Source organism: Dipodomys ordii, unplaced genomic scaffold, assembly GCF_000151885.1.
Source record: "Dipodomys ordii isolate 6190 unplaced genomic scaffold, Dord_2.0 Scaffold63, whole genome shotgun sequence".
Taxonomy (NCBI): Eukaryota; Metazoa; Chordata; class Mammalia; order Rodentia; family Heteromyidae; genus Dipodomys; species Dipodomys ordii.
Genome location: NW_012267279.1, coordinates 6,008,151 through 6,033,805, shown reverse-complemented (window position 1 = coordinate 6,033,805; position 25,655 = coordinate 6,008,151). Strand labels below are relative to the sequence as shown.

General features: G+C 39.2%; 1 protein-coding gene across 4 annotated transcripts in view; it reads right to left on the bottom strand.

Annotated features, from left to right (window-relative positions):
• Positions 1-25,655, bottom strand: part of Meis1 (Meis homeobox 1) — a 146,152-nt gene that overhangs the window by 92,954 nt on the left and 27,543 nt on the right. For all 4 annotated transcript variants that reach the window (XM_013022570.1, XM_013022568.1, XM_013022567.1 and 1 more), the window contains one exon: positions 21,613-21,724. In XM_013022570.1, coding sequence (XP_012878024.1) covers positions 21,613-21,724 — 112 coding nt within the window. The remainder of the gene's footprint in view (positions 1-21,612; positions 21,725-25,655) is intronic.

Sequence of the window (25,655 nt, the reverse complement as noted above, 5' to 3'; positions counted from 1 at the left end):
AATAAGTAATATCATCTTATTGAGGAGAATACTTGGTGGAAATAAAGGGAAACTCAAGATTCCAAGCAAGAGAAGTAAGCCAATGACTCCCAATTCTGGTATCCCTTTTCTCTCTCCTCCTTCCTCCCAGCATCCCAAGTCACAAGCTGAGAACAGGTACTGTCACTGTTGCATTTTGTTCCTCTGAAATAGGAACCTTGGATTAGCTCTAGTTGACTAAAGCTCAACCCAGATAAGTCCTGGGTAAGGCTGATAGGCAGTGGGAAGAAATTTGAGGAAGTGACAAGAATTGCCAAGTCATCCCCCATAAAGAAAGCTTTCCCACAAAGTGGCCTGGGAGGTGACTACATAACAACTGGTGTTAAAAAAAAAAAAAAGGCAGATAAACCCAGAAATCTTTTGCAGCATCAGGATAGAACTGGCCACAAACAATTTTCATGCCTTTGCCACATCCTTCAGTGAGTGGTAAGAAGAATATAACCTATAGCTTCTTCTTCCCCGACCCCACCCCTCTCCAACATACATTTCTCCCTCCCGAAACTAAAGAGTCTGAGACAAGAGTCATAGATGCCCTCCTACTGAGGGACCAGGATGCCCAGAGCAGCAGACTTATCTCTGCCCACTTATAATATGTCAAGTAGAGAATCACCGGTAATCCAATGTGGGTGTTGGGTGTTTTTTTTAAAACAAAGACTCCAGGTTTCTCTCTTTCTGTTGCAGGTAGGTGCCAAGTCAGAAATAAACTCTTGCTAATTTCATTCACCAGGCAATGGACATCATAATAATCTGCAATGACATCTGTCATGGCAAAGATTTCCACTGTTCTTCACAAAAGTTTCTTGGAGAAGTAGAGGTCAGCCAGCAGTTATTCTCCCCAGAAATTCACAGGTAAAGAAATAGGGCCCTGGCAAAGTGACAGGGTGAGTGGGACTTTTGTGTTGTTAGTTATAAACGACAGTATGAAATTCTCTTTTGAGTATATATCAGTTATATTTTTAAAATTTCACCAAAGGGACATATTCTCATGACAGTGTATCCAAATCTTGTCTTAGATATCATCAAAAGGAAAAATAATCTGTATTGTAAAATAGACTACAAGGGCAACTACTTTTACAAAATGTATGTTGTTTTATTAAATGATACTTGGGGCTACTTTAAAGAGTATGTCAGGCTAGATTTCAGCTTATATGTCTAATGAATAAATCCCATAATATCTCAGTACCTTACGCCTCCTTTTCTAGAAACTATGGCTTGCAGTCAGCTATATAAATTGTCCCAATTTTCTATATAAAGATAAATTCAAGTTAATTATATCTCAAAGGTTTCATAGGGGCCACAGTTGTTGGCTGACCATATTTTCATCCTCAGTAGTCAGAGAAATATTTCAATACAGTACATTTTTTGCTCAGAACTCTCTGAAAACACATGAGAAAGGAAATAATTAGAATTACATTTACTTACCCTCACATATTAGCATTAAATTATTAGTTGCATTAGTGGCTTTCATTTACATTAAACTTGCAAATTATATAGACCCTTATTTTCATTCTCGGAGCATCTTAATTTTTTTCCCTGCATGCATAGCTAATCATTTGCTTACCTCTTATCACTCCAGGAACCTAGAGTTCTTAATTCCATGGATTTCCACAGGGCAAAAATCTAGGCCATCTTTTAGGTACAGAAATCAATTCAGCCATCACTACACTCTGCATCAAAACAACATTTTAAGAGTGAAAGTTGAAGCCAGTGGCATTGAGCCAAAGCACCTCTCCTCTATAGGAAAATGCAGGGGGATTTTAATAGCAAATAGGGATAATCATTGAGGCTTAATATTAATAAATAGCAACCCTTAATTGCTTAATGTTCCTGATTCAAATCTGGAACTTAACATATGGTACCCCGAGAATAGTATCACACACCCCTCTTCATTCCTAGAGTGTCCTATGTAAATATTTGCAGGGTCAATGTTGTCTCTTTACTCCTAGTAAGATCATACTAACCAATTATACCTTTTTATGTTTTAATTAAAACCAGAAAAAGGACCATAAGTCTATTGCATTTTTAGCAACATCTTCATCTCTGAAATACAATAACATGATACTTTCAAAAGGAATTGTATTAACTAAGTATCATAATTCATAGAAACATCACTGATGTCTTCTAAAATCCTATTCAATCAATTGACTACATCATTCACAAATTGTGATCATTTATGCAAATGGACATTAAAACCATAGAAAGCTTCTTTCCCATATCCTTTTCCCACAGGCCAAATGAAGATGAATTAAGAAAATCTGGCCAAAGGTATATGTGTTTATGACCATCTTCCACAGCAAATAGGATATTTTCCTCTGGGAATAAAACATTTTCCTTAAACTACTGTTTATAACCCTTATCAGCTCAACAGCAATAGAGCCATCAAGTCCAATCTCTTGTGGAAAAAAGTCAAGGTTAACAAGTGCCTGCATTTTTGTTTATCTTTAGCTGCAATTGCTACTGACATCCAATTGGGTAATAAACATGAGGTCTGTCAAATATTCCCAAGAAACAGGTGATCCAAAAGCTATCTCCACACAAGGCCATTGCCAGGTAATCAAACAATCCTGCTGCAACAATTATGATTTGAGTGAATTTATAGATGCAAACATCAGTCAATTACAAATGAATAGAATCATATACCATTCCCACCACTGGATTAAAAGGGGGGGGACAGGGCAGGTATGGCTAGGAAAGGCTTCTTGCTAGAATTACTCACCTACAATAACTTGTATCCTGATGAGCACAGTACCAGCCAAAGAAAGTCTCTCCCTCCTTCTTATCTTTTTCTGTTTCAAGGCAACTCTGTGTTGCTTAATACAGCCACCTCCTTTACTATGGCAGCCAAGTTCCTGAGCCCAGTTGCCCCCTCCACCCCTCTCTCTGCCTGAAAACCAATTCAACGGTTATGTGTGTACGTGTATATTTGGAATTGTTGCAGGGTTACTACACTAGAAAATACTTCATTTAAACTTGAAAAGTGCTAGAATATGTGCAGCATGTTTGATTTTAAAGAGTCAGATTAGTATTTGGGGAGTAGGGTTGAGAGGAGACCACATGGCTCTTTCCAGTCCAGCATGAAGCTCACTGATAGCAACAGGAGTTATGCAGTTGGATCCAGGCAGCACAGGGCTCTGTGCCATATTTTACTTACAGATTAAAAATAGAATCTGTTCCAGCTGCAAAGTAAAACACATTAAACCTTCTGCCTCCATCTGAAAATGGAAATTAAATCTAAGGGCTATGGCTAGTATCTACAGAATGCAAGCCTATAGCCTCTACTTCAATTATGAAAAAAAAATGAGCCTAAAAATATCTATCAGCCTAAAAGAAATGTTTTCCCCCCTTGCTGGGTAGCTTTCCTTAACATTTTATCATTGAATGGAACAATGTTTTCCAAAGCTTACTCCTTTCCTTCTGAGACATCTGGACACAAAGTGAAGGGCATGTTTTAAAAGGAACAAATCTCTGTCCTGGGAATAAACACTAAATAAACCCCCCTCAAAGATTCTAGAGAGTATCAAATGAAGGATACTATCTTTAAAGATAACTTTCAAAATAGGACATACTAAAAGCCAGGTGATAGCATCTTTTGTCAAATAAATGGTTACAACATCAGAAACTATGTTTCATTTTTCAACATTCTGGCAAAAAGTCAATGTAACCAGAGTTGTATCAGCAGGCCAAAGTTTCTATACTGATTTCTAATCCTGGAATCTATTAAGTCATGGGCAGGTAATTTAAAGATTCTACATAAAAAGAAAACTTAGCAGGCGGGAAGTGGAAAAGGCTGTCACTCACCAGGATAAGCGTCCAGTGGGAGCCCATAAACATGAAGGCCTGTGAAGCAAAACATCTACTCCGCAACACTCAGGAAATGTTCATCAATCAGTTGTCAAGCAAAGAGGGAAGTCACCTCATTTTCAGAGCAGTAAACTGATGAAATGAGTCACTGAATTCCCATGATAGCTTGGCTAGTCTCTTCCTTCCCAGCCCACCCCTAGTCCCCACAGAGCCCAGAGCCTTCTCTGAGAGAAAACAGTTCAAAAGGGCAGCAGGTCGCTTGTGAGTGACCCTCAGGAAGGGGTGGGAAAAATATCACTTTTCGCCTAGCCAGAGGGTGGCGGGAAAGCCACAGTCATTGACGATGGGCTGCATTTTCTCCCTATCTAGAGAACAGAGGCTATACTTAAGAAGAAAACAATGCCAGATGGCACTCATAGTCCTCACAGCCAGAAACCCTGACATTATTCTAGACCCTTCTGCCATCCCACCACACCCTGCGGTCCACACAGTCTCCCAGTTGGGTCCAGTTCTTGCCCTCTCCAGACTCTTCCCTCTGCTTTAGTTTAGCTCTTCAACATAACCACATAACTGCAAGGCTGACTCCAGGCTTCCCCATGAACGATTCTTCCTTCACACAGATCTGACCTTGCTGTAACTCTGCTAACATATTCAGCTGCCTCCTAAACAAACTCCAAAATGCCTTCCAGTTCCATACAGGACCCTGCACAATCTGGCCCATGTCACCCCTCAACCCTCACCTGAGTCACCTCCTTTCTTACCCCCTGGAAAGCACACAGAAAGCATCCACCATGCCATGCTCTCCTTCATAGCTTCACAGAAACGAATGTCTCTGCTTCCCATGTCTCTCTTGTCCATTAGTCCCAAATTTCCTTGCCAAAAGCTAAATGATTGGTCAGTAAACATAATAAAATGATTATAAAAACTAAACAATAAAGTAATAATAGCTACAAACTAAGAAAGTAATAATAAGTTCAAAAAATCTACCTTATTTCTTCTATGGATAACCGTTACTAGGGGAATGAGCTAGTAACTAAGATGATGACAGCAACTCCAGGTAGACAAGGACCAACATCTAAGATATTTTCATTCTCCATGAATAAAGGTGCTGTGATTAAATGCCTGTCATGGGGCCAGGTGCCAGTGGCTCAAGCCTGTTATTCTAGCTACTCAAGAGGCTGAGATCTAAGGATCCTGGTTCAAAGCCAACCTGAGCAGGAAAGTCCATGAAACTCTTATCTCTAATTAACCACCAGAAAACAGGAAGTGGAGCTGTGGCTTAAGTGGTAGAGCACTAGCCTTGAGCTGGAGAGCTCAGGGATAGCCTATGCCCAGGCCCAGAGTTCAAGCCCCACGACCAACAACAACCACAAAAATGTGTCATGGGATAAGCATAGCAAGTCCATACCAATGCCAGGCAGTTGTCTATCTTTGTTGGATTTTTGTTGTTGTGTTGTTATTTTTGTTTTGCTTTGGAATATTTTTTTCACTTCCAAATTGCACTGAGTTATTCATTCACTGGATTTATCCTACCATATGTTAATTGTTTGCTCTTCTGCTGGACCGTCAGTTTCTTTTATTTAACCTGTTCCAATCTTGTTTCTCACATCTAACACAGGACTGGGTGCAATAAATGGTCCATTAGCACTCTTTTAGGTTATTTAATTAGTGGGGGGTGTGGAACAAGTGGTTGAGTACTTGCTTTGCAAATGTGAGGCCCAGTACCAGAGGGAGAAAGTAATGAATGAAATTGTTTCTGCTTTTCTTCTATTTTCAGAAATATTTTCTCATAAGCTTCCACAATATTAAACAATATCTTTTGCTTGTCCTGCACTTATTTTATATTTTCACATAAGGAAATGTTTATCTATTTGTTTATTCCTTAATTTTTCTGGTCATTCTGAAGTTGAAGCTGGGCTTTGCACTTTGTTTCAGGCTCTCTACCACTTGAGCCGTACCACCAGCCAAAGGGAATGCTATTCATGACTGGAATGTGGTAATGTAAATATTCACAATAGCCAGCCTCCTCCAATTTACCAGGCTGAAGTCATAGTGAAATCATATTCCCTCAGAACAAAGCTTTTTAAAGATGATTGTCCCTGAATCATCTCAATTGTGTATCCCAACTCAGCTCCTCAGCATCCTCCTTGTAGCCATCATTTATCTGAATCTTTCTGGCTTCATTAACCCAGTTTCTACAAGCAATAACCAGAATGTTAAGAGCATTCTTGCCCCTATCCCTGGCCCCAAACTGATGGACTAAAGAGTCCATCTGACCCACCATAAAAGTGGTCAGAAAGGAGATAAACAAATGGAGAAAAGCCACCTGACACAACACAATAATCAGTTCCTTGGGTTATATTAAAGCAGGCTGTCATCTCTTTCAACCATGCAAATTGAGACTGGCTTAGTTACCAAGGAATTACAAGTAAGAATTAGACAAATACTGCTCCACACATTTAGCTGAGTCAAGTAATCAAATGCGTGTCCGTTGTTACTGCATCTGTCGTGCTGTGCATTGAGCTGAGAGTTAAAGGGAGTCAACCAAATATTAAGACTGTCCATGTCAACACAAAGGCTCCATGCCTCTATGCCTCTGATCATATAAAATAATACTAATTGAAATAAATTCTAGGAAATGAAACAAGGTATTTTTTTCTATCTCTCTTGTTTGTTTGTTGGTCTTTTGGAAGGTAAGGAGAGCACAGAAATAGAGGGACAAAGGGTGAACAAATGCAGCAGTTGCAGTCACTAGGTACTATGTTGAAAATGAACTGTACAACTTGTGGACAGGGAAGGAGGCAAAAACTGAGAGAGAGCAAAGGAAGGATGATGGAGTTGAAAAAGAAATGTACTTATTACCTGACATAAAACAATACCTCCTGTATCATCTCTATCTAACAATAAGTTTGTAAAAAGAATATCCATGTCTACCATCTCACTGGATTCCCTATGAGAAGATAGGAGACTCTCCTTTAGATCTTAATTCTAGGCAAAATGCTTCCTCTGAGTAACTTCCATAAATGCTTGAAAACTAATCTATTTCATTCTTTGTTTTGGCTGTTAGGAAGCTCAGTAGGTCATAGATACTTGGTTACTTTTATTCCTTAAATCTTAGGAAACAGAAAATATACATGCTTTTTCAGTTTAAATACAGATAGTCCCAACTTATAGTTATTCATTTTGTGATTTTTCAACTCTTCAATGGGAATAAACAACACACATTCACTTAGAAACCATGATTTCTTATTATCTTTTTTTTCTTCTTTGTCTGTCACAGGGCTTGAACTCTGGGCCTGGGCATTATCCCTGAGCTCTTTTGCTCAAGGCTAGCACTCTACCATGTCGAGCCATAGCATCATTTCCAGTTTTCTGGTGGTTAATTGAAGGTAAGAGTCTCACAGACTTTCCTGCCCAGACTGCCTTTGAACCATGATCCACATATCTCAGTCTCTTGAGCAGCTAGGATTACAGGCAAGAGCCACCAGTGCCTGGCAGAAACCATTGTTTCTAATTCTGATCTTTTCCCTACACTAGCAGTATGAAGGAGACTTGCAATACTGGACAGTAAACTACATTCCCCTATCAGTCATGACACCATAGGACGAATCATGGATACTCTATCATGTGCTATGTTACTAAGCCATGCTGCTTGGGACGTTATGTAATTCAATGTATTTAGTTTGATTCAATGCATTTTCTAGTTTAGATATTTTCCATTTACAGTGAGTTTATAAGGACATAATCCATTATAAGTCAAGTATCTTCTGCATATGCTTGTATCCCAAGATATCAAAGAATAAAAGAAGCTGGGCCCAGGTGGCTCACACCTGTAATCCTAGCTACTCAGAGGCTGAGATCTGAGATGGAGGTTCCAAGCCAGCCCGAGCAGGAACGTCCATAAGACTCTTATCTCCAATAAACCACTAGGAAACCGGAAGTGACGCGGTGACTCAAGTGGTAGAGTGCTATCCTTGAGCTGAAGAACTGAGGGACAGCACCCAGGCCTAGAGTTCAAGCCCCACAACTGACCAAAAAATAAAAAATAAAATAAAAGAAGATGACAAGGCATTACTTGTCTCAATGTCACAAATACATTTTCATAAGGATAGTCGAAGAAAGATTCAAATGAAATTGGACTCTGTAAGCATTGACCAGGGGCTTAAACTAGCACCAAGTTCATGAACCAATTAAATACTTTCTGTATTCACTCTTTCATTTATTCTTTCTTTGAAATGTGTGAGTTTTGCGTGCCAGGTACAGGCTCACACCTGTAATCCAAGCCACTCAGGAGACTGAGGAAGGTCAGACCAGACAGAAAAGCTCATTAGACATCATCTTCAAAATAATTAGCAAAAAGCAGGGCTAGATGTGTGTGGCTCAAGTGATGGTTCAGTCTAGAAAGCACAAGACTGAAATTCAAACCCCACTTTAATATATGTATATGCATGTATGTGTGTGCATGTATATATACATATATAATTATCCACATATAATTTTGACTAAAATTTGCTATGTAGTATCATGTTCTCTCTTTTCTTTTTATAAAAATCAATAAAAGGGAGCTTTAACTCACTATTTGTTAAGAAATAAAATTAGCAATGTCTTGGGGTGACACTGATAAACAATATTGGTTAAAAAATAAAAACCAAAGTTAATTGCCCTAATCAGCTTGAATGCATCTAGGTTAAGTCTATAAGACTACATGAATCCACAAAGCCAGACACTTGAGTAAAACCCAATTTCACCAACTAAACTTCAGGGATTAATCAATATAAGAAGTAGAAAATTCCTATATCTTCTAAGGGAAAATGCTTGACATAAATGTATTATTTGAGTTATCTTTTGCTAGGCCAACAGCCAAAACCTCTATCCTTAATTAGTGTCAGCATTAATGGAGGAGGAAGATAAATTCAGGGACAGAATTAAATATCCCATCTCAGGGGATAAAATCAAATGCTACTGGGAAGGGCATAGGTCACAAAACACCCTCCCCAGGTAGCATAGTTACTCCTGTTCCAGGACCTGTCTTAGAATTCATCCTCAACCACGATCCTATGATCTGTCAAAAGATCCATCACATGCAAAGATAGGAGTAGGGAGAATAGGGAATTGTGTAGGTGATGTGATTTAAAATGCATCCAAATTCATCTATCAATAACTTTTAAAATAGCTCCCCCTGAATCTTTCCTTGATAGCTCTTGAAAAAAAAAATCTTTGTATCTTTGAAACAGGTGAGAACTTGGTGCCTTTTATACTCTGATAGATTTCCATGTGAGATTAATTCTTTGGCATCCAGAAGAAATCAGCCCTGTGGGAAGACAGTGTAGTCACAATTCGAATGCAGGATGGGTTTTCGGTCTGTGCCTGTAAGTAAGATAGTCATAGGATATTCAAAGATGAAAAATACCTCGTCCCTTCCCAGAAGTCTCTTAGATAGGATGCTCAAAACATAGCTCATTTCAACTTATGGTGAAGAGCAGGATACTGGAACAACATAGAAAAGACATGTGGACCTGTGGCAACCATGAGAAGTACAAGTTGTCATGTCAAAAACGAGCTTTACAATGTTGGTGGGGGGGGGAGGATTGGGTGGGGGGTGGAGGCTGGGAAGGGATGTGAAGGGTAAACAAAGGAGGAGGCTGCAATGCTTGATAAGAAATGTACGCATTGGGGCTGGGAAGGTGGCTCAGTGTACATGCCAGAGGCCCTGGGTTCAATTCCTCAGCACCATATAAACAAAAAGAAAAAAGCCGGAAGTGTCACTGTGGCTCAAGTGGTAGAGCGCTAGTCTTGAGCTGAAGAGCTGAGGGACAGCGCCAAGGCCCAGAGTTCAAGCCCCACAACTGGACCCAAAAAAAAAAAAGAAATGTACGCATTATCCTGCCCATGTAATTGTAACCCCTCTGTACAGTATGTTCACAAAAAAAAAAAATTAAATTAAAAAAAAAGAAAAGACATGTTTCTTAGTCTGGGGTTTTCATGAAATAAATCTGGAAGCCAATACTTAACTTGAGTTTAGAAATCCTTCACATGGCTATATAGAGTCTCTGTCTACCACTGAGAGTGGGGTGGAGTGACTATGGTTAGAATTGAAAGGCTCAATCTACCTAGAAGGAGGAAAATATCAAGCAATTACATTTTACTAACCTCCAATAAAGTATAGATGGAGGCAAGTAACAACTCACTATTCGCAGGACCATAAATGAAATAATGCTTATAATAGCACAATAGGGTGGCTACAAATACTGCAACACATGAGTTACATTCATTACTACTTCAAAAATGCAGAAGAAAATGGAGTTTCTTGTAGACCTTGTTACTTAATGCATATTTAACCAAGCACTTACATTATTATATTATAACTCACTGTTTAAAAATATTTTGATAATAAGATTCAATATAGTTTACCATAAAGCCCTACATATTTTGGATACATCAATAAAAATATCATTCCAACAAAATATCAATTGCCTTTCCTAGACTGTCAAAGATGTTCCCTCTCCCACAAGATGCCAATATTCTCTGAAGAACTATGCATTGGCAGACACATGATTAATGGTGACCTATAATGATGACCTCAAGGTTCAGAAAGCAGGGTCCTAGATGCCACATCTTAGGTTACAGCCAGGAGCCTTGATCACAAAGCTCTTAATGGCTGGGGCATTGGCAAGTTGGGAAGTAAATACACTTACAGATCCCTAGGAATCTGCAGTGAACATTTAGCGCACATTTGCTTGATGTTCTGAGTAGCACCCCACAAACTTCCTTAAGGATAAATACAAGCGCCTACTCATTTTTATAACCTCATGCTGAGCACCTGACACCTAGGTAGTACTTAATCCATTTTGATGAGTTGACTAGAATGTATAAATTTACATTCCTCCCCCTCTGCCCCCTGCCCTTAAAGACAACTCCTGATAATGGTTTGGCTCATCTGCAGAAGTGATTATAACTCTAAACTCTTTTTTTAATCTCCTTGGGCTATGTTAAATGAATGTTTCTCTAAAATTAACTTCCTCACTTCTGTGCTGCCAAGAATGACACCGTGTGAAAAATCCACCACCTGGGACAATGGATTCTCCCCTCATGTATTTTCTTGGGTAGAAATGAAAACACACGTTTAGGCTGTGCCAGGCTGTGTGTGGTGGCCCTGGAATGCCTAAGAGAGCCAACCTGAAAAGCAAGTTGCTGCTTCTAGTTTAAAATCAGACACAGAAGCAAAGGCAGAAGGGAAGGTAGAAAGGAAGAAGAGAAAAAAAAAGGTCTCATACAAGAAATAAGTTAAATCAATAAAATGATGTTATTAATCTGAGTATGGAATATATTCTTTTGTATGCATTACATTTGGGAGAAATACCTTACAGTTTGGGACAAAAACAACTGACTATTATTATCAACTTCAGGGTGCACTACAACAGAAAATATGTTCCATTCTCTCGGAAACGCTCCTGTTTTACTAATCAGAAGGAGAGTCTCTTATTAACAGTAGACAGAGTGAAGCTGAAAAGTAGTTAAGTTCTTAAGGTTTTCATGCTTCTGGCTACAGAGCTAAAAGACAAATTGATATAACATCATTATTCATTATGCTTTACCACTCTACTTTCATTTATTAAAAAATAATTCTTGGGAAAGTAATTACTTCCAGAAAAGCCAAGAGTTAGTGTATAATTTTAAATTTCTACAACTCATACCCGAGTCAGTATTCCTTAAAAGCAACAGCAGCAATGTAATTACAATCCATCACTTGCAACAAAACCCCAGTACCTATACAGGTGACAAAAGCCAGTGTCAGTAACAAATCTATGACATCACATACCAAGTCCCTTGTTAAATGCAGACCAAATGTGTGGCTTTAAGGCCACACTTCAACACCACACCTTTTTAATTTCAAAAACGAAAGTATAAAAATTGAGAAGAAATCCACACCACACCACAAGTTCACACATGAATAAAAATGAGCAATCAACAGAAAGTGTAAGGAATGATGCTGCTGACTCATGTCCTATCTCTTCCAATTGAGGGTCAGGCCTACTCAAACCCAGTCACATGAGCATGGAATTCAGTAAAGGTCAATCAAAGACAAGCTGAAACTTCAACTGTCTAGCTGACCTTCAGAGCTTGTGACAAATTGCTATCAGTCAATGTCAACTAATGACAGGAGCTCTTTGGCTAATCAATTGTTCTAAAAACGATCAAGAAAACTACTCACAGGACAGCTCATTTTCACATCAATGCCCGTGAAGTATGAAAAGCTCATTTTTTTTGAGTTTTTAATAAGCTCATAAGTAAAGCAGTTACTTGGTAACAGAGGTCACCTTACAAAGACAGAACCTTAGTCTGTCTTTTACATATTCTTTTTATTACCATATTATAGTAAAAATATGCCACAGATATGCCTGAGGGCTACATAATAAAGTAGGTAACACTTCATCCACTTTTTAGATACGTCTGTGTGTGTTAGAAGGGACTGTTTTGCTGTAAATAATTTGCTGTAAATAAATGATTGTTGAAGATGAAAAACAATGACCTCAAGATTACTACTGATATTCTCTAATAGGGAGAAGATGCTCTTTCAATGAAAATGTTTATGGCCAAGTTCATGTCTTGAAATTTACAGTTAGTATTTTTAAATGATGAAGTGGTTTTTCTTTAAGATGACCTGCTTTCATGGTGCTAAAAGTCAAGCACATGGAGAATCAGAAAAATGTTACTGGTTATTTGACGAGTCAATAGATGCAAGGTGAGCGTGCTACAAGTGGTTCTAAAAAAAAACTATCTAAGCTTCTAATTCAGCATGTTTGATAACTTTTAATATTTTCCTTTTGATGATGGGGATCTGTGCAATATAATAACTTCTCTTTCTGTTTCACACTTGACTTTTCCCACCAGGAAATCACTTTCCTAATCTTGCCTGTCACCACATGCAAAAGCCATACTTTAATTTGCAATACAACATTAAACAAAAAACATCTAGGGCAGCAATGGTCTAAAGGCTGGGACCTGTGATCACCATTACATTTTACTTTTCCCTCTTCTCAGAGGTATTTATTGATCAGACAAAATTTATTAGAGTGGGCTGGGAAGGTGGCTCAGTGGTAGAGTGCTTGCCTTTCATGCAAGAGGCCCTGGGTTCGATTCCTCAGCACCACATAAGCAGAAAAAGCCAGAAGTGGCATTGTGGTTCAAGTAGTAGAGCACTCACTCACCTTGAGCTGACTAGCTGAGAGACAGTGCTCAGGCCTGGAGTTCAGGCCCCACAACCGACCCCCCCCCCCAAAAAAAATTCAAGTACCACTAGAATACAATAAATCTCAGAAAAAGCTGGGTTCAGGAAGCTCATACCTATAATCTTATCTAATGAGATCTGAGGATCAATTTCAAAGCTAACCAGGGCAGAAAAGTTTGTGAGATTCTTATCTCCAGCTAACCAACAAAAAGCTGGAAGTAGAACTGTGGCTCAAGTGGTAGAGCACTAGCCTTGAGTGAAAAGCTAAGAAACAGTGTGCTCAGGCTGAGGTCAAGCCCTAGTACCAGCACGTCCCAGGAGAGATGCAAAGCTTAACAAGCAAGAGTGAGCAAATATGGTACAATCAAGTCCCTCTTCACAACAAATAAACCACAATAAAAAAAAGAAAGAATGAAAATGAAACACATAAAAACACTTTTCTTCATTGTAAACATTCAAAGTCATTATATTTTCTTTAAAAACTTGGATTTTTTTTCCAAAAGATAACTTTCTAAACAAGCTATATCAATGTTGTTTTATTCTGAAAAACTGCAGACAGCGGTTTCAGATTACATCCTAAACCTGACCTGAGGTGCTAGGATAGTTTTTCAAATTAAAATCTCTTCTGTGGCCTCAACCACTCTCAAGTTGTCCATAGGAAAGAAATAAAGGAAGGGAGGGCAACACTTAAGCCCAGGCATAATTGGAAGTATGTGAAAAATGAAGTGTCAGTTTGGTCAATAAAGGGCAGAGGTCAAGGGGAACTGCAGCCCAAACTCTCTGCGAAATCTGCTCATTAAGACATCCAATCAGAGAGCTCCTGCCCACCTATCCCATTATTCATCAGACAGCTGACTGTTTGAAATGCCTGGGTTTGGGGCTGTTATTACTTCGCTTCTTCATGTAAAAAGGCAAGCTGATATATGAATCGTTGCTCGGTCATCTGGAACACAGTGTGGCCCTTCTCCATCCCCTCCCAGGCAGCTCTGCATGCTGGCCTCCCAAGTCTGGAACAATCGCCTCTGAGAGTCTCCTCCATAATACATGGAACTGCCTTCTCCCTTTGGGTTGCCTGAACTCATACAAAAGCTGATGGGTAGGTGGGTGGGTAGGTGGAAAGCCGTGCAGCTATTGACACATTATTAGACAGAAATAGCAGTGCTGCTAGGCTCTTCCTCTTTAAAGGAACATGCAAGTTTTGCTATTTTTCTTTTCTATTCATTTTCTTTTCTTTCTTACTTTGGTTATTATTATTATTTTATTATTCTATTGTGGATCTGAGACCTATTGCCAAAAGGCGAAGTTTATAAGTGGATTTTAGAGATTCCAGCAACCCTTAAAGTCCTTTTGCGTTGAAATGTTGCACATCAAGTTTCAATATGAAAATAATACTTTTTCTTTATCCTCACAAAAAAAGGAAAATAAGAGGAGCTTTAAGTGGGAAATGGTCTCCCAGAGAAATATCCTCACTTGTTTTCTGTGCTTTTATTCTCAGTTCAATAACTTCCTGAATGAATGAAATTACATAGGCTCTTAGTATATAATGCAAATTAATCATACCAATCATCACATTCCCTTTGTAAATAGCTCAATCATCATTCTACTTAGCACACCGCACTAGGTCCTCATTCCCCAGTAGAGAATTCCTCCTGAATCTCAGCTGACTCCACCTGAGTCGGCTATGTTACTTTGAGAGCCCAGCATCAGGGTCAACAGACAACAGGGAAGAGGTGGTGAATTGGTAACAAAAATGTCTGACAAATAGACAAAAAAAATGGTTATTTTTCGATTTATATATATATATGGTAATATGAATAGAAAAGGGGGAAGGTCACACTATATATATATATATGCACTAGCAGCTCACACTTAAAATCCTAGCTACTCAAGAGACTGAGATCCCAGTATCAGAAGTGGATTTGTGGCCTTCAGCAAAAGAGTTAAGGCGATAGCACCAAGGTCCTGAGTTCAAGCCCCAATACTGGCATCAACTTTTTTAAAGGATTAGTATATCATTTAGGATATAATAGTCAAGTACTTTAGTTCTGGAGTCAGACTGACAATTTCAAGTTCAAGTCTTAATTAAACCAGCAACTAATATATGGCCCTGGGCTCTATTTTCTAGTTTCTCTGATTCCCCCATGACTTAGATCACAAACTGTGGGGGCAAAAAATATCTACCCTGTTAGCCCTTAAAATCCTACTTCATTGCTTTATTACTATCACTGAGTAAGCTCTCTTGATTTTGGAATAAAAAAGGAGATGTATCCAAACTCAAAATGTGGTCAGTAATAACCAGGCTGCTTGTGAGACAATCACTGTAGCAACCCCTCAGGGGAGGGCTGATGGGAAGAGGTATGGGTAGGCCTGATACTCTGCATATTCCCCCCTCTCTCTGTCTCTCTCCCACACACATTTCCTGAAATAGGCCTCAACTATCAATAGGACAACTACAATAAAAAGGACAAAAAAGTTATGTGAATGGCACATTTATATGCCAGTGTGTACTTCATTTTACCAAACACTGTATAGGAATCTTGAGAACACCTCTGTGTGTGTGTGTGTGTGTGTGTGTCTTTCTGTCTTTCTGTCTGTCTGTCTGTCTGTCTGTGTCTGTGCAAGTGCACTGGTCCTAGAGCTTGAACTCAGGGCCCGGGCACTATCCTTGAACTTTTTGTTGTTGTTGTTCAAAGCTAGGACTATAGCATTTGAACCACAGCTACATTTCCAGCTTTTTTTTTTTTTTTGCTGATTAATTGGAGATTAGTTTCAAGGACTTTCCTGCACTGGATGACTTCAAGTGGCAATTTACAGTTCTCAGCCTCATGAGTAGCTAGAATGACTGTGTGATCCCCTTGTTCCTGGCTCAGGATTGACTCTGCAACAGCGACTCTCAAGTATTTCTGGACTATTTTTTCTCCTGCGAAATGAGAAAATAGCAAATAATCTGAGGTGTAATTAAGGATTCAGTCTGGTATCTTTGGAAATGCTTTGAGCAAACTAGTTGCCCAAAGTCAGTGTCATAGCTCCAGCAGCCCAATCAACCAAACACTGATATGAAATCCTTCCTTCTAAATGCCAATTTAAAGTGGTTTCACTATTAAAGAATCCATCTCTTGGCCAGGTACTGATAGTTTACACCTGTAATCCTACCTACTTGGGAAGTTAAGTTGGGAGATTTTTCTTTTGAGACCAGCTTAAAAGTTTTTGAGAAGTTTTTGAGATCTTATGTCTATAGCTGGATGTGGTGGCATACACCTATCATCCCAGCTAGAAGGGATGCTAAGATTGGTAAGATCATGATTGCATGCCAGCCCAGGCAAAAATGTTTCTGATACTCCATCTCAACAGAAAAAGTTGGGCATGATGCATGCCTGTCATATCCCAGCTATTGTAGGAATATAACTAGATGGAAATAGGAGGATATCAGTTCAGGAAGTCAGGGCAAAAAAAGTCAATACTCCTACCTCAATAAAAAAAAAAGGAGCGTACTCATTACCTGACTTAAGTAGTCGTAACCCCTCTGTACATCATCTTTATAATAATAATTTTTTTGGGAGGGTCCAGTCTTGGGGCCTGAACTCTGGTCCTGGGTGCTGTCCCTCAGCTCTTCAGCTCAAGGCTAGCGCTCTACCACTTGAGTCACAGCGCCACTTCCGGCTTTTTTCTTTTTGCTTATTTGGTGCTGAGGAATCAAACCCAGGGCCTCAGGCATGCAAGGCAAGCTCTCTACCACTGAGCCACCTTCCCAGCCCATAATAATTTTTTTTAAGTCACAAAAAAATCAAGACCCTGTCTCAAAGCAAAGGTCTTAGAGCCGTGATTAAATAGAGCATCTGCCTAGAAAAAATAAAGTTATGAGTTCAAAGCTTAGTACTTTCCTCTCTCTGTCTCTCTCTGTGTGTGTGTGTGTGTGTGTGTGTGTGTGTGTCCTTTGAGGGTTCATAGATATTAAAGAAAATGAAATCAGATGACCTTAGAAGAGTTGTCATGATAAATAATTGTATTTGGAATAAAGATATTGTGATGCTTTGAATATGAAGCACCTGTGAAAAGTTCATGTATTAAAGGCCTGAATGCCAGCGATGGGTTTTGAGCTGCTATTGGATCATGAAGCCTCCAAATGCACCAATGAATTAATCCACTCATAAATGTATAGCTCAAGGGACTTGTAGACAAATGGGCGCAGTCAGAGGAAGTGGGTCACTGAGAGTGCGCCCTTGAAGGGGATATCTTGTCTCTGTCCCTTGTTCTCTCTCTGCCTCCTGTCTGCCACGATAAGAGCCTTCCCTCCAACAGATGTTCCTGTCATGATGTTTGGCCTCACCATACACAGTCCCAGGGCAAGAAAGAGGAGTAATGGATGAAATGTGAACCTTTCATCCTCGAAGTTGTTTTCTCAGATATTTGTTAGAGCAATGTAAAATGTGATTAACACAGATATATGATGTAACTCCTGAGCAATAATGTCTTTAGGATTTATTTTATGTATATTTTTAAAGAATATCCAGGATCATGTTTAATGTTTACTTTTTATGCTTATTTTAAAATGTGTCCTAAATCTATTTCATTGGTCACAATAGCAACAAATTTGGAAAACTATCTGAAAATCCTCTAAATTGCTAGAGTGCTAACTAGGAGCTATTACTGTCTTTTGAGATCTATCAGAACATTAAAATTTTCCTGGATAAGCCAGGAGCCAGTGGCTCATGCCTATATTCTTAGCCACTCAGAAGGCTGAGATCTGAGAGTTAGGGTTCAGGGCCAGTCTGGGCAGAAAAGTCCTTGAGATTCTTTTTTTTTTTTTGGTCAGTCGTGGGGCTTGAACTCTGGGCTTGGGTACTGTCCCTGCGCTCTTCAGCTCAAGGCAAGCACTCTACCACTTGAGCCACAGCGCCACTTCCGGTTTTCTAGTGGAAATAAGAGTCTATTGGAGATAAGAGTCTCACAGACTTTCCTGCCTGGGCTGGCTTTGAACTGTGATCCTCGGTTCTCAGCCTCCTGAGTAGCTAGGATTATAGGCATGAGCCACCAATGCCTGGCTTGAGATTCTTACTTCCAGGACAAAAGTGAACCTAAAAGTTGAGCTGAGGCTGAAGTGGTAGCTCACATTTTGAGCAAAAATTCTCAAAGACAGTGAGTATAAAGGCCATGAGTGTAAGCCCCAATATCATCACAGACACACACAAAAAGGTCCTGTATAACTTATTTTATTTACTTTAAAAGTAAAAAAGACTAAGATTCCATTTTGATTGCTATTATAAACTTGTTATATATTTTTATGTACAGTAGGATAGACTATTTAATAGGGAAGCCCAAACCTAGGGACCTAGGAGACTTTTTTTCCTCTCTCTCTTTCCTCTTTTCTTTTTGCTTTCATTCATTTTCTTTCTTTCTTTCTTTCTCTTTCTTCCTTTCTTCCCCTTCCTTCCTTCCTTCCTTCCTTCCTTCCTTTTTTAACTATTTATGTTTGGTACCACAGGTACCATAGAGTAATGGTAACAACTAGAAAGATATGAGGGGAAAAAATGCAGGACAAATAATACAGTCGAGAAAGCTTCCCTCTGTCTTCAGCAGAAACACCTCTTTGGATATGTTCTTGACAGATTGAGTTATGTCTGTCTATTGGAAGTGTATAAAGACATATTTATGGATTTAAAAATCTTTTGAAGAGGGTTGTTATTTACCCAGTTGGCTAAAATGGACTCAAACTGTGTAAATAACTATTTAGGACATGTATGACAGGCCAAATGCTGGCACAGCTTCACCATCACTGCTTGCCAGGAAAAGCAGACAAGGAAAGCCACTGCGCACAGTTGATCCAAAGGCTGCACAAAAACCCAGCTCCACAGGTCCCAGGGATGAGAAAAAAAGGCTCAGAAGAGCCATGGTTGACATGGAGAGGTGTGTATGTTGACACAGTCGCACTTTTCAGGCACCATCTACATTTAGCATGAATAAATCTCACTGCCAAAGAAAACCCACCCAGGAAGGGCAAAGCAGACTAAAAGTGGATCTTGCCACCTCTGGTATAGACCTGGTGGAGGGGAGGAACAAATGGCAGGACAAAAGCTTCCTGCTTGATCACAAGGGAAGTGATTGACTTTAGTTCTTTGGTAGAGAAATGAGAAAGAGGGTATGATGAGAAGAATCTTATCTATATAATCAGAAAACTGGAAATGTCGGTCTGGCACTTGGAACTCCAACAAATCACAAATCTTACCCATATCTTATTTTCTTTATCTGACACCAGAATTGTTTTAAAATGGTTCAACTGATAGAATTTATGTGGAAAAAATATTTTTATAATTAAAAACTAAGTGATGGTTTTAAATATAAAATATAAGCCAGGCACCTGATGACTCATGCCTATAATCCTAGCTACTCAGAAGGATCATGGTTCAAAGTGGCCTGGGCAGTCTGTGATACTTTTATCTCCAATTTACCCCCAGAAAAAAAAGCTAGAAGTGGATAGAGATAGATAGATGGATGGATGGATAGATAGATAGATAGATAGATAGATGATAGATAGATGCAGAGAGTGAGACAAAGATAGAGACCAAGAGAGAGCCAAGGGAGACAGAGAGACAGAGAAACATAAAGAAGAACCTTCTAAGTTGCCAGTTAGTAATGTAGCTCCCAGTTTTAATCAAATTAATTATTAAACAGACCTTTAGAAAAAGGAAAAATTATGTGTATATGATTCTAATTCCTGGTTAGGGCTTATCAGAAGGGAAGAATTAGCATGGAACATGTGCCCCTTGGAAATCTTCTTACCATATTATGTTGGAGAAAACTTATGCATTACAGTCTTAAGTCAAAGTACATTTCAGCAGCTGGTAAGCCTTAATGTCCCAACTAAACTACCCGCTGAGTCTTAGATGATACTCGTTTAAAATGCAAACAAACCCAAGAGAAACAAACAAAACGTTAGGTTGTATGTCTGTGTAGCAATTTGGGGCTACAGGGCAAATAATTTAAGCTTCCACTTATACTCTTTGAAAATTCCTAGTGTAAGTCAGGCTTTCAAAAGTGCTGACACCATCTTAGCTGCAGTGCTGTGAACAGTGAAGGCATAACACATACATGCACACTTGAAAGAGAAAAGGCCCCTTGGATTTATGCTGCATATCATTCTCCAGTAAAAGTCAGGGGTCAGAGGTTACCTGCTTCTGCCTCAGCTCTGGACGCGTTTACCATTCCAGGCTCCCTTTTTACTAGGCTTAGACTTGTAATGAAGTCAGCAACTTTTCTTTGAACAATAAAATGTCTCCAATGCTTAAAATTATGTTTGCAGAAGTTATTCCCAGGGCAAAGAACATACATGTGCCTTAAGCAGAAGAAGAAGAAAGAAAACCTTCCCTGCTCTTGTTTTCAAAGTAATCATGCTAAATTCATTGTAGACTTCATAGTTCTAAGTGGTATAAATAGCCCAAGTCAGTTAGACTACAAGATTCCTTTGTTGCCTTAAGAGCACTCTAACAAAATAAGATCACAAAATCAAATTTCTGAAGTATGTACCTACTGTGGGCTCAGAGGCAGCTTCATTAAAGTGGTCTTTTTATATTCAGATAAAGAATTCTTTTTGTAACTTTAAGTGCATTAAATGAACACAAAACATCATCCAAAGCAGTACAAGCTATTTGGATACTCAACTACTTTTTTTTTCTTTTTCCTGAAGACTAACTTCAGGTTTAAACTTCAATTCCTATGCAAATCCATGAACAGGCACACACAGGTATGTGCACTCAGAGTACCAGACAAAATTAAGTTAATGTCTCCATGTCTTTTTTTTTTTTTTTTGGTCTGGTCTTGGGGCCTGAACTCTGGGCCTGGGTGCTGTCCCTCAGCTCTTCAGCTCAAGGCTAGCACTCTATCCCTTGAGCCACAGTGCCACTTCTGGCTTTTTTCTTTTTGCTTATGTGGTGCTGAGGAATCGAACCCAGGGCCTCAGATATGCAAGGCAAGTGCTCTACCACTGAGCCACCTTCCCAGCTCAATCCCATGTCTTCTTAATGACATTTATTCTAGGTTTGCAAAGAATTAAGTCCTTAAGAGAGTCCAATAATAAAACCAAAAAAATTGGCCTCAACCTTATTGAAAGGGAAGCCCAGCATAGGGTTTCCAAATGCTTTCTATGCACTTTCCATATCTGTTCACAGCATTTACGTGGATCCTACTAAAGTTTTTCCAAGGGCCTCTAGGGGCAGGTAGTAATAATACTTTCTATTTGTACAGCAAGGTATTCATTCGTGCTATCCTGTTGATACACATTTGAACTTTCTAATCTACTCTTTTAGACTTATTCTCAACCAATTCACCTGTTTCCTGGAGGTGGCCAAATGTCAGGCAGTTAGGTAACTGGAATGGCCCAGGCAAAGAGGGTTTGGGAATTAACAAGAAGAACAAATTCTCAAATTATATGGGATTTACATTCCAGGAAAAACTATATGTAGAGAGAGAGAAACTAACTAGACATTGCTGATTTTCCAACTCTTGAAAATGAAACAAGAAGCGAAAGAGAATAAAAACACCTCTCCTACCTTGCTCACTGCTGTTATCCCCACTGTGCGATGTGTGGCCACCACTGGAAGGGCCAGGGGTTCCTCCTGAACGGGTGGACGCTGTGTCATCATGATCTCTGTTCCAAGAGGGCTGTGGGGCACAAATCAAAAACCTGAATAAGAACTGGTTGTTAATAGTTGATGGGTATGATCTGTCAGATGACAAAGTGATGCAGAGCTACAATAGATAATATACCATCTTTCCCATCCTCCTTCAAACATGGTCTTGACTCAGGGCTGCAACCAGCCAATTCCAAATTTGCTAAACTGGATGTTAATGGCTCACACCTGTACTCCTAGCTACTCAGGAGGCTGAGATCTGAGAATCTTGGTTCAAAGTCAGCTCAGGCTGGAAAGCCCATGAGACTCAACTCCAATCAATCACCAAAAAGCCAGATGGTTTGTTTTTTTTTTGCTTTTGTTTTTTTTTTTGAGCTGTGGTTTGAGCTTGAGCTACGTGTGGGTTAACTGGTAGAGCACTAGTCTTGAGCAGACCACTTTAAAGACAGCACCCAGGTCCTGAGTTCAAGCTTCAGTACTGACACAAAAATAAATAAATAAATAAAAGTTTAAAACCTTGCAAATTTCTGCTTGCAAGCTAGCGTAATATTCACTAGTAGTTATTTTTATAAGTGATCGCATGCTTTATTACCAAGGAAAATGAAAACATTCTAGGCAAAGAAGGAGGAGAAAAGCTTCCACGTGTTGCCGACTATATTTCTTTAATACCAGGCTGTTTAATTCCACAGGCTGTTACTGCGGAGGTATATAAGAGTGGTGGTCTCTAACACTGAGAGATTCTTATGGAGGCCCTACTTCATCTTAGAAGATAAACATGGCAGAGCTTTTAAGATCTCACAATTAGCCCAAGGCCCATAGTAGCTAGTATGTGTCAACTGTTTTTCTGATGGGACATGGCAAATGGACCAGGCACAAGGACAAAAAGAAATGAGAATAATAATAGATTCGCATGGATGGTGTACACTCAGCCCCATGCAGAGTCTTCTTGTACTACTGAACGGAAAACAGATGTTGCCTCTTATCACTGGGCACATTTGAAAGTAACATTCAGATAGGAAAAATTGGCTGTAAATTAAATTCTTAGGGAAAACAATCATGGTGATACTTCTCCCAAATCTTTCTTTATCACTAGAAAAGACTTTAATTAGCTTATAGTGCTAGCTTTCAGAAACAGCCTCATGAGTCACTAGTCATCCTGCATTGCACAGTAGGAATGATACAGAAGAAAAAGCTGGCTCTTGGCTGAGAAGTGATATTTGTCTTGAAGATTATTAGTGGGAAAGTGCGATGATCTTGTGTATAAAATATGTATGCATCATTTCAGGCATATAAAGTCAGGGTTCATGACTGTGTAATAATAGTTTACTGACCCTTCCAACATCTTTGGTTGCCTAGCAAAATTAAAGTGTTCTTTGCTCATCTCTTGAAAAGTACATACTTTCCCCACCCCTAGGAAAATAGAAAGGGCTGGAGAGATTTTAATAAATGTGTTTCAGATACCCAGAGAGAGAATAAAGTAAAGATCTCATTTACAAAGCCTGTCACGTTACCAATCAAAGGGGGATACTTACTATTCCTGGAAAGGATGTTCACCTCCACCTACGTTAAGTCTGTTGGCCAGAAGCTCAGTCCAGACCCAGAGTGAAATAGTGTCACACAAGGACACACCCCTTGTAGGTCTGATTTGCCCAGTAAGCTTATTCCCAAAAACAGCGCTAATTGATCTGCTGATTCTGTGATTGAGAGATATGTGAACTGTGAAAGAAGTGGTTTGTTGTGTGTTTTTTGCAAACATGCATTCTGCAGCATACCAGAAGAATGCTGTAAGACGTAATCTGGAACACATGCTCAGAATGCAAACAGTTAATGCATAAATTTTCAGTTTGTACAACTGCAGCTCTAAAAGGGGGACTTGTTTATTCAGAGCTCTGCAGAAAGAATGGTACAGCACCCAGGGGACAGACAATGCCAGGCACAAAACCCCGGTGCCTCGACATGTAAAAGGATGTTTTTCTATGTGCTACAAATCCCACTTGAAAATATAATTAGAAGGAGAAAATGGCAAACTATTGCATTAACTGTAATTGAACAAAAGACTGGCAAGGCATGTGGGAGGCTGCAGGAACCCGTGGGAGTTTCAGGATGCATGAGATCTTGCGAGTGACATCTCCTGGGCACTCTTATTTTATTTATGTTGTCCCTCACTACTATTGTTGACTGGTGATCTGACTTGTAATTAATAGAAAAGCTAGTGATAACAAGCTAAAATACAGAGCAACAGACTAACCTCATCAGAAGCCTGCGTGTTAATCTGATTAAGACTAGGAATCAAAAAAAAAAAAAAAAGGTGACTTAGAACCCAAGAATGATTCCATGTTTTCCAGGAAACTGTCCTTCTTTATGCTACGACAGACCTGATATATTCACTATCTTTTAATGAGCTCCACTGATTTATTCAGCCCTGCTCTGCACCCTCCCCCACTTTTCTACTGTGCAGGATGTAGATTAATTCAATGCTTAATTGTTTAGTAAATTCAATTTTCCACATTCTATTCTGCATAGCTTTAGCTAAGGTTCTTAAATCTTCAGCAGTGAGCCCTGAGCCCAGTGTTTGTGATCTGTGCCTACCTTTTCTCATCACCATTTTTCTTCATCCACCACTTAATTCACCATGAAAAGATTTTCCTTGCTGGAAATTCTGATTCCACTATGATCTGTGAGGCATTCCGATTCATTGCATTTTCATTGTGTTGGGTTTTAGATGCTGGGCTCTTCTTTTCTCACAGCTATTGCCACATTATACAGGCATTCATGCAAGAAATGTTGGATTCCACCTCAGTTTATCCAAATTTTGTGTGCAACCTATATGTTTAAATTTGTGTGTTCGCCAAAGGTAGAAGCCCAGTATTTTCCACCTAATATTATTCTTCTCACAGCCTTGCTCTTCCGGAAGGCCTGTGAATACTGAATGCACTTCTCTGAAATGAAATCTAACTTTTGTGGTCCTTTCTTGAATTAGCATTTTGCGTATTAGCATTTCAAGAATGGTGTAGTCATATGAAACTGAGCATTAGGAGAAATCCACAAGGTTACAAAAACAGAACAAGAATTATGCTTAGTTCAGTTCATTAAGCATGATTAAAGTCGAAGTATCAGAAATAGCTCATGAACTCTTCTAGAATAAATATGTAAGACAGCCCTAATCAGAAAGAACTCTCCTAAACTCTGTTACCAGAGGATCTTAGTTACAATAACAGATCTCTGTAACTATAGGTGGTCACACCAAACAACATCATTATTTTAAAAATAAAATATGTGCATATGATTATGTACATACATCTATCTGTGAAGCTGTGAGTTGCTTGGGGCCACTTGTAAAGTAAGGCTGACAGAATAAAATCAACGATGCATTGCATTAGATATACAGCAAACCTTAGTCATGGTTCTAAATTAAGTCCCAAAGAGGCCTTTTTTTCTTCTTCAATGTATATAACTTCAGAATGAGCAATGGCTCTGCTCTCATCTATTAGAAATCCATTAAGACAAGAGGACCTAACGTGAAGCCCAGGGGCTTAAGGGCAGGGGGTCTTGTTTTAATAATATTTGTGTTTATGTATGGACTTGCCTATTTTTGCTCCACGGATAGTGTCCCTAACTGTTAACTAAATTCTCAAAAGAGTATATGACTTCAAAAGCATGAGAACCACTGCTCTAGGAGATGTTTACAGGACGCTACCTGGAGAGACCTCAAAGATCACTGAGACTACAGTCTCATTCAGCATTAACAGTCCAAGTCCTCCTAAAGCTTATCATAAAATGGAAAGAGTCAACTCCAGTCTTCCCTCCACCAGTAAGTTCCTATTGGCCAATAGACAGATACATCATACAATATATATAAAACCAACCTATTTCCACTCATGTTTTCTTGTAATTCTGGGATCTCTCAAAAGAAAGCCATTTAAAAATATCTGAAGAAGGCTATGATTCCTCCCTACTCCTTT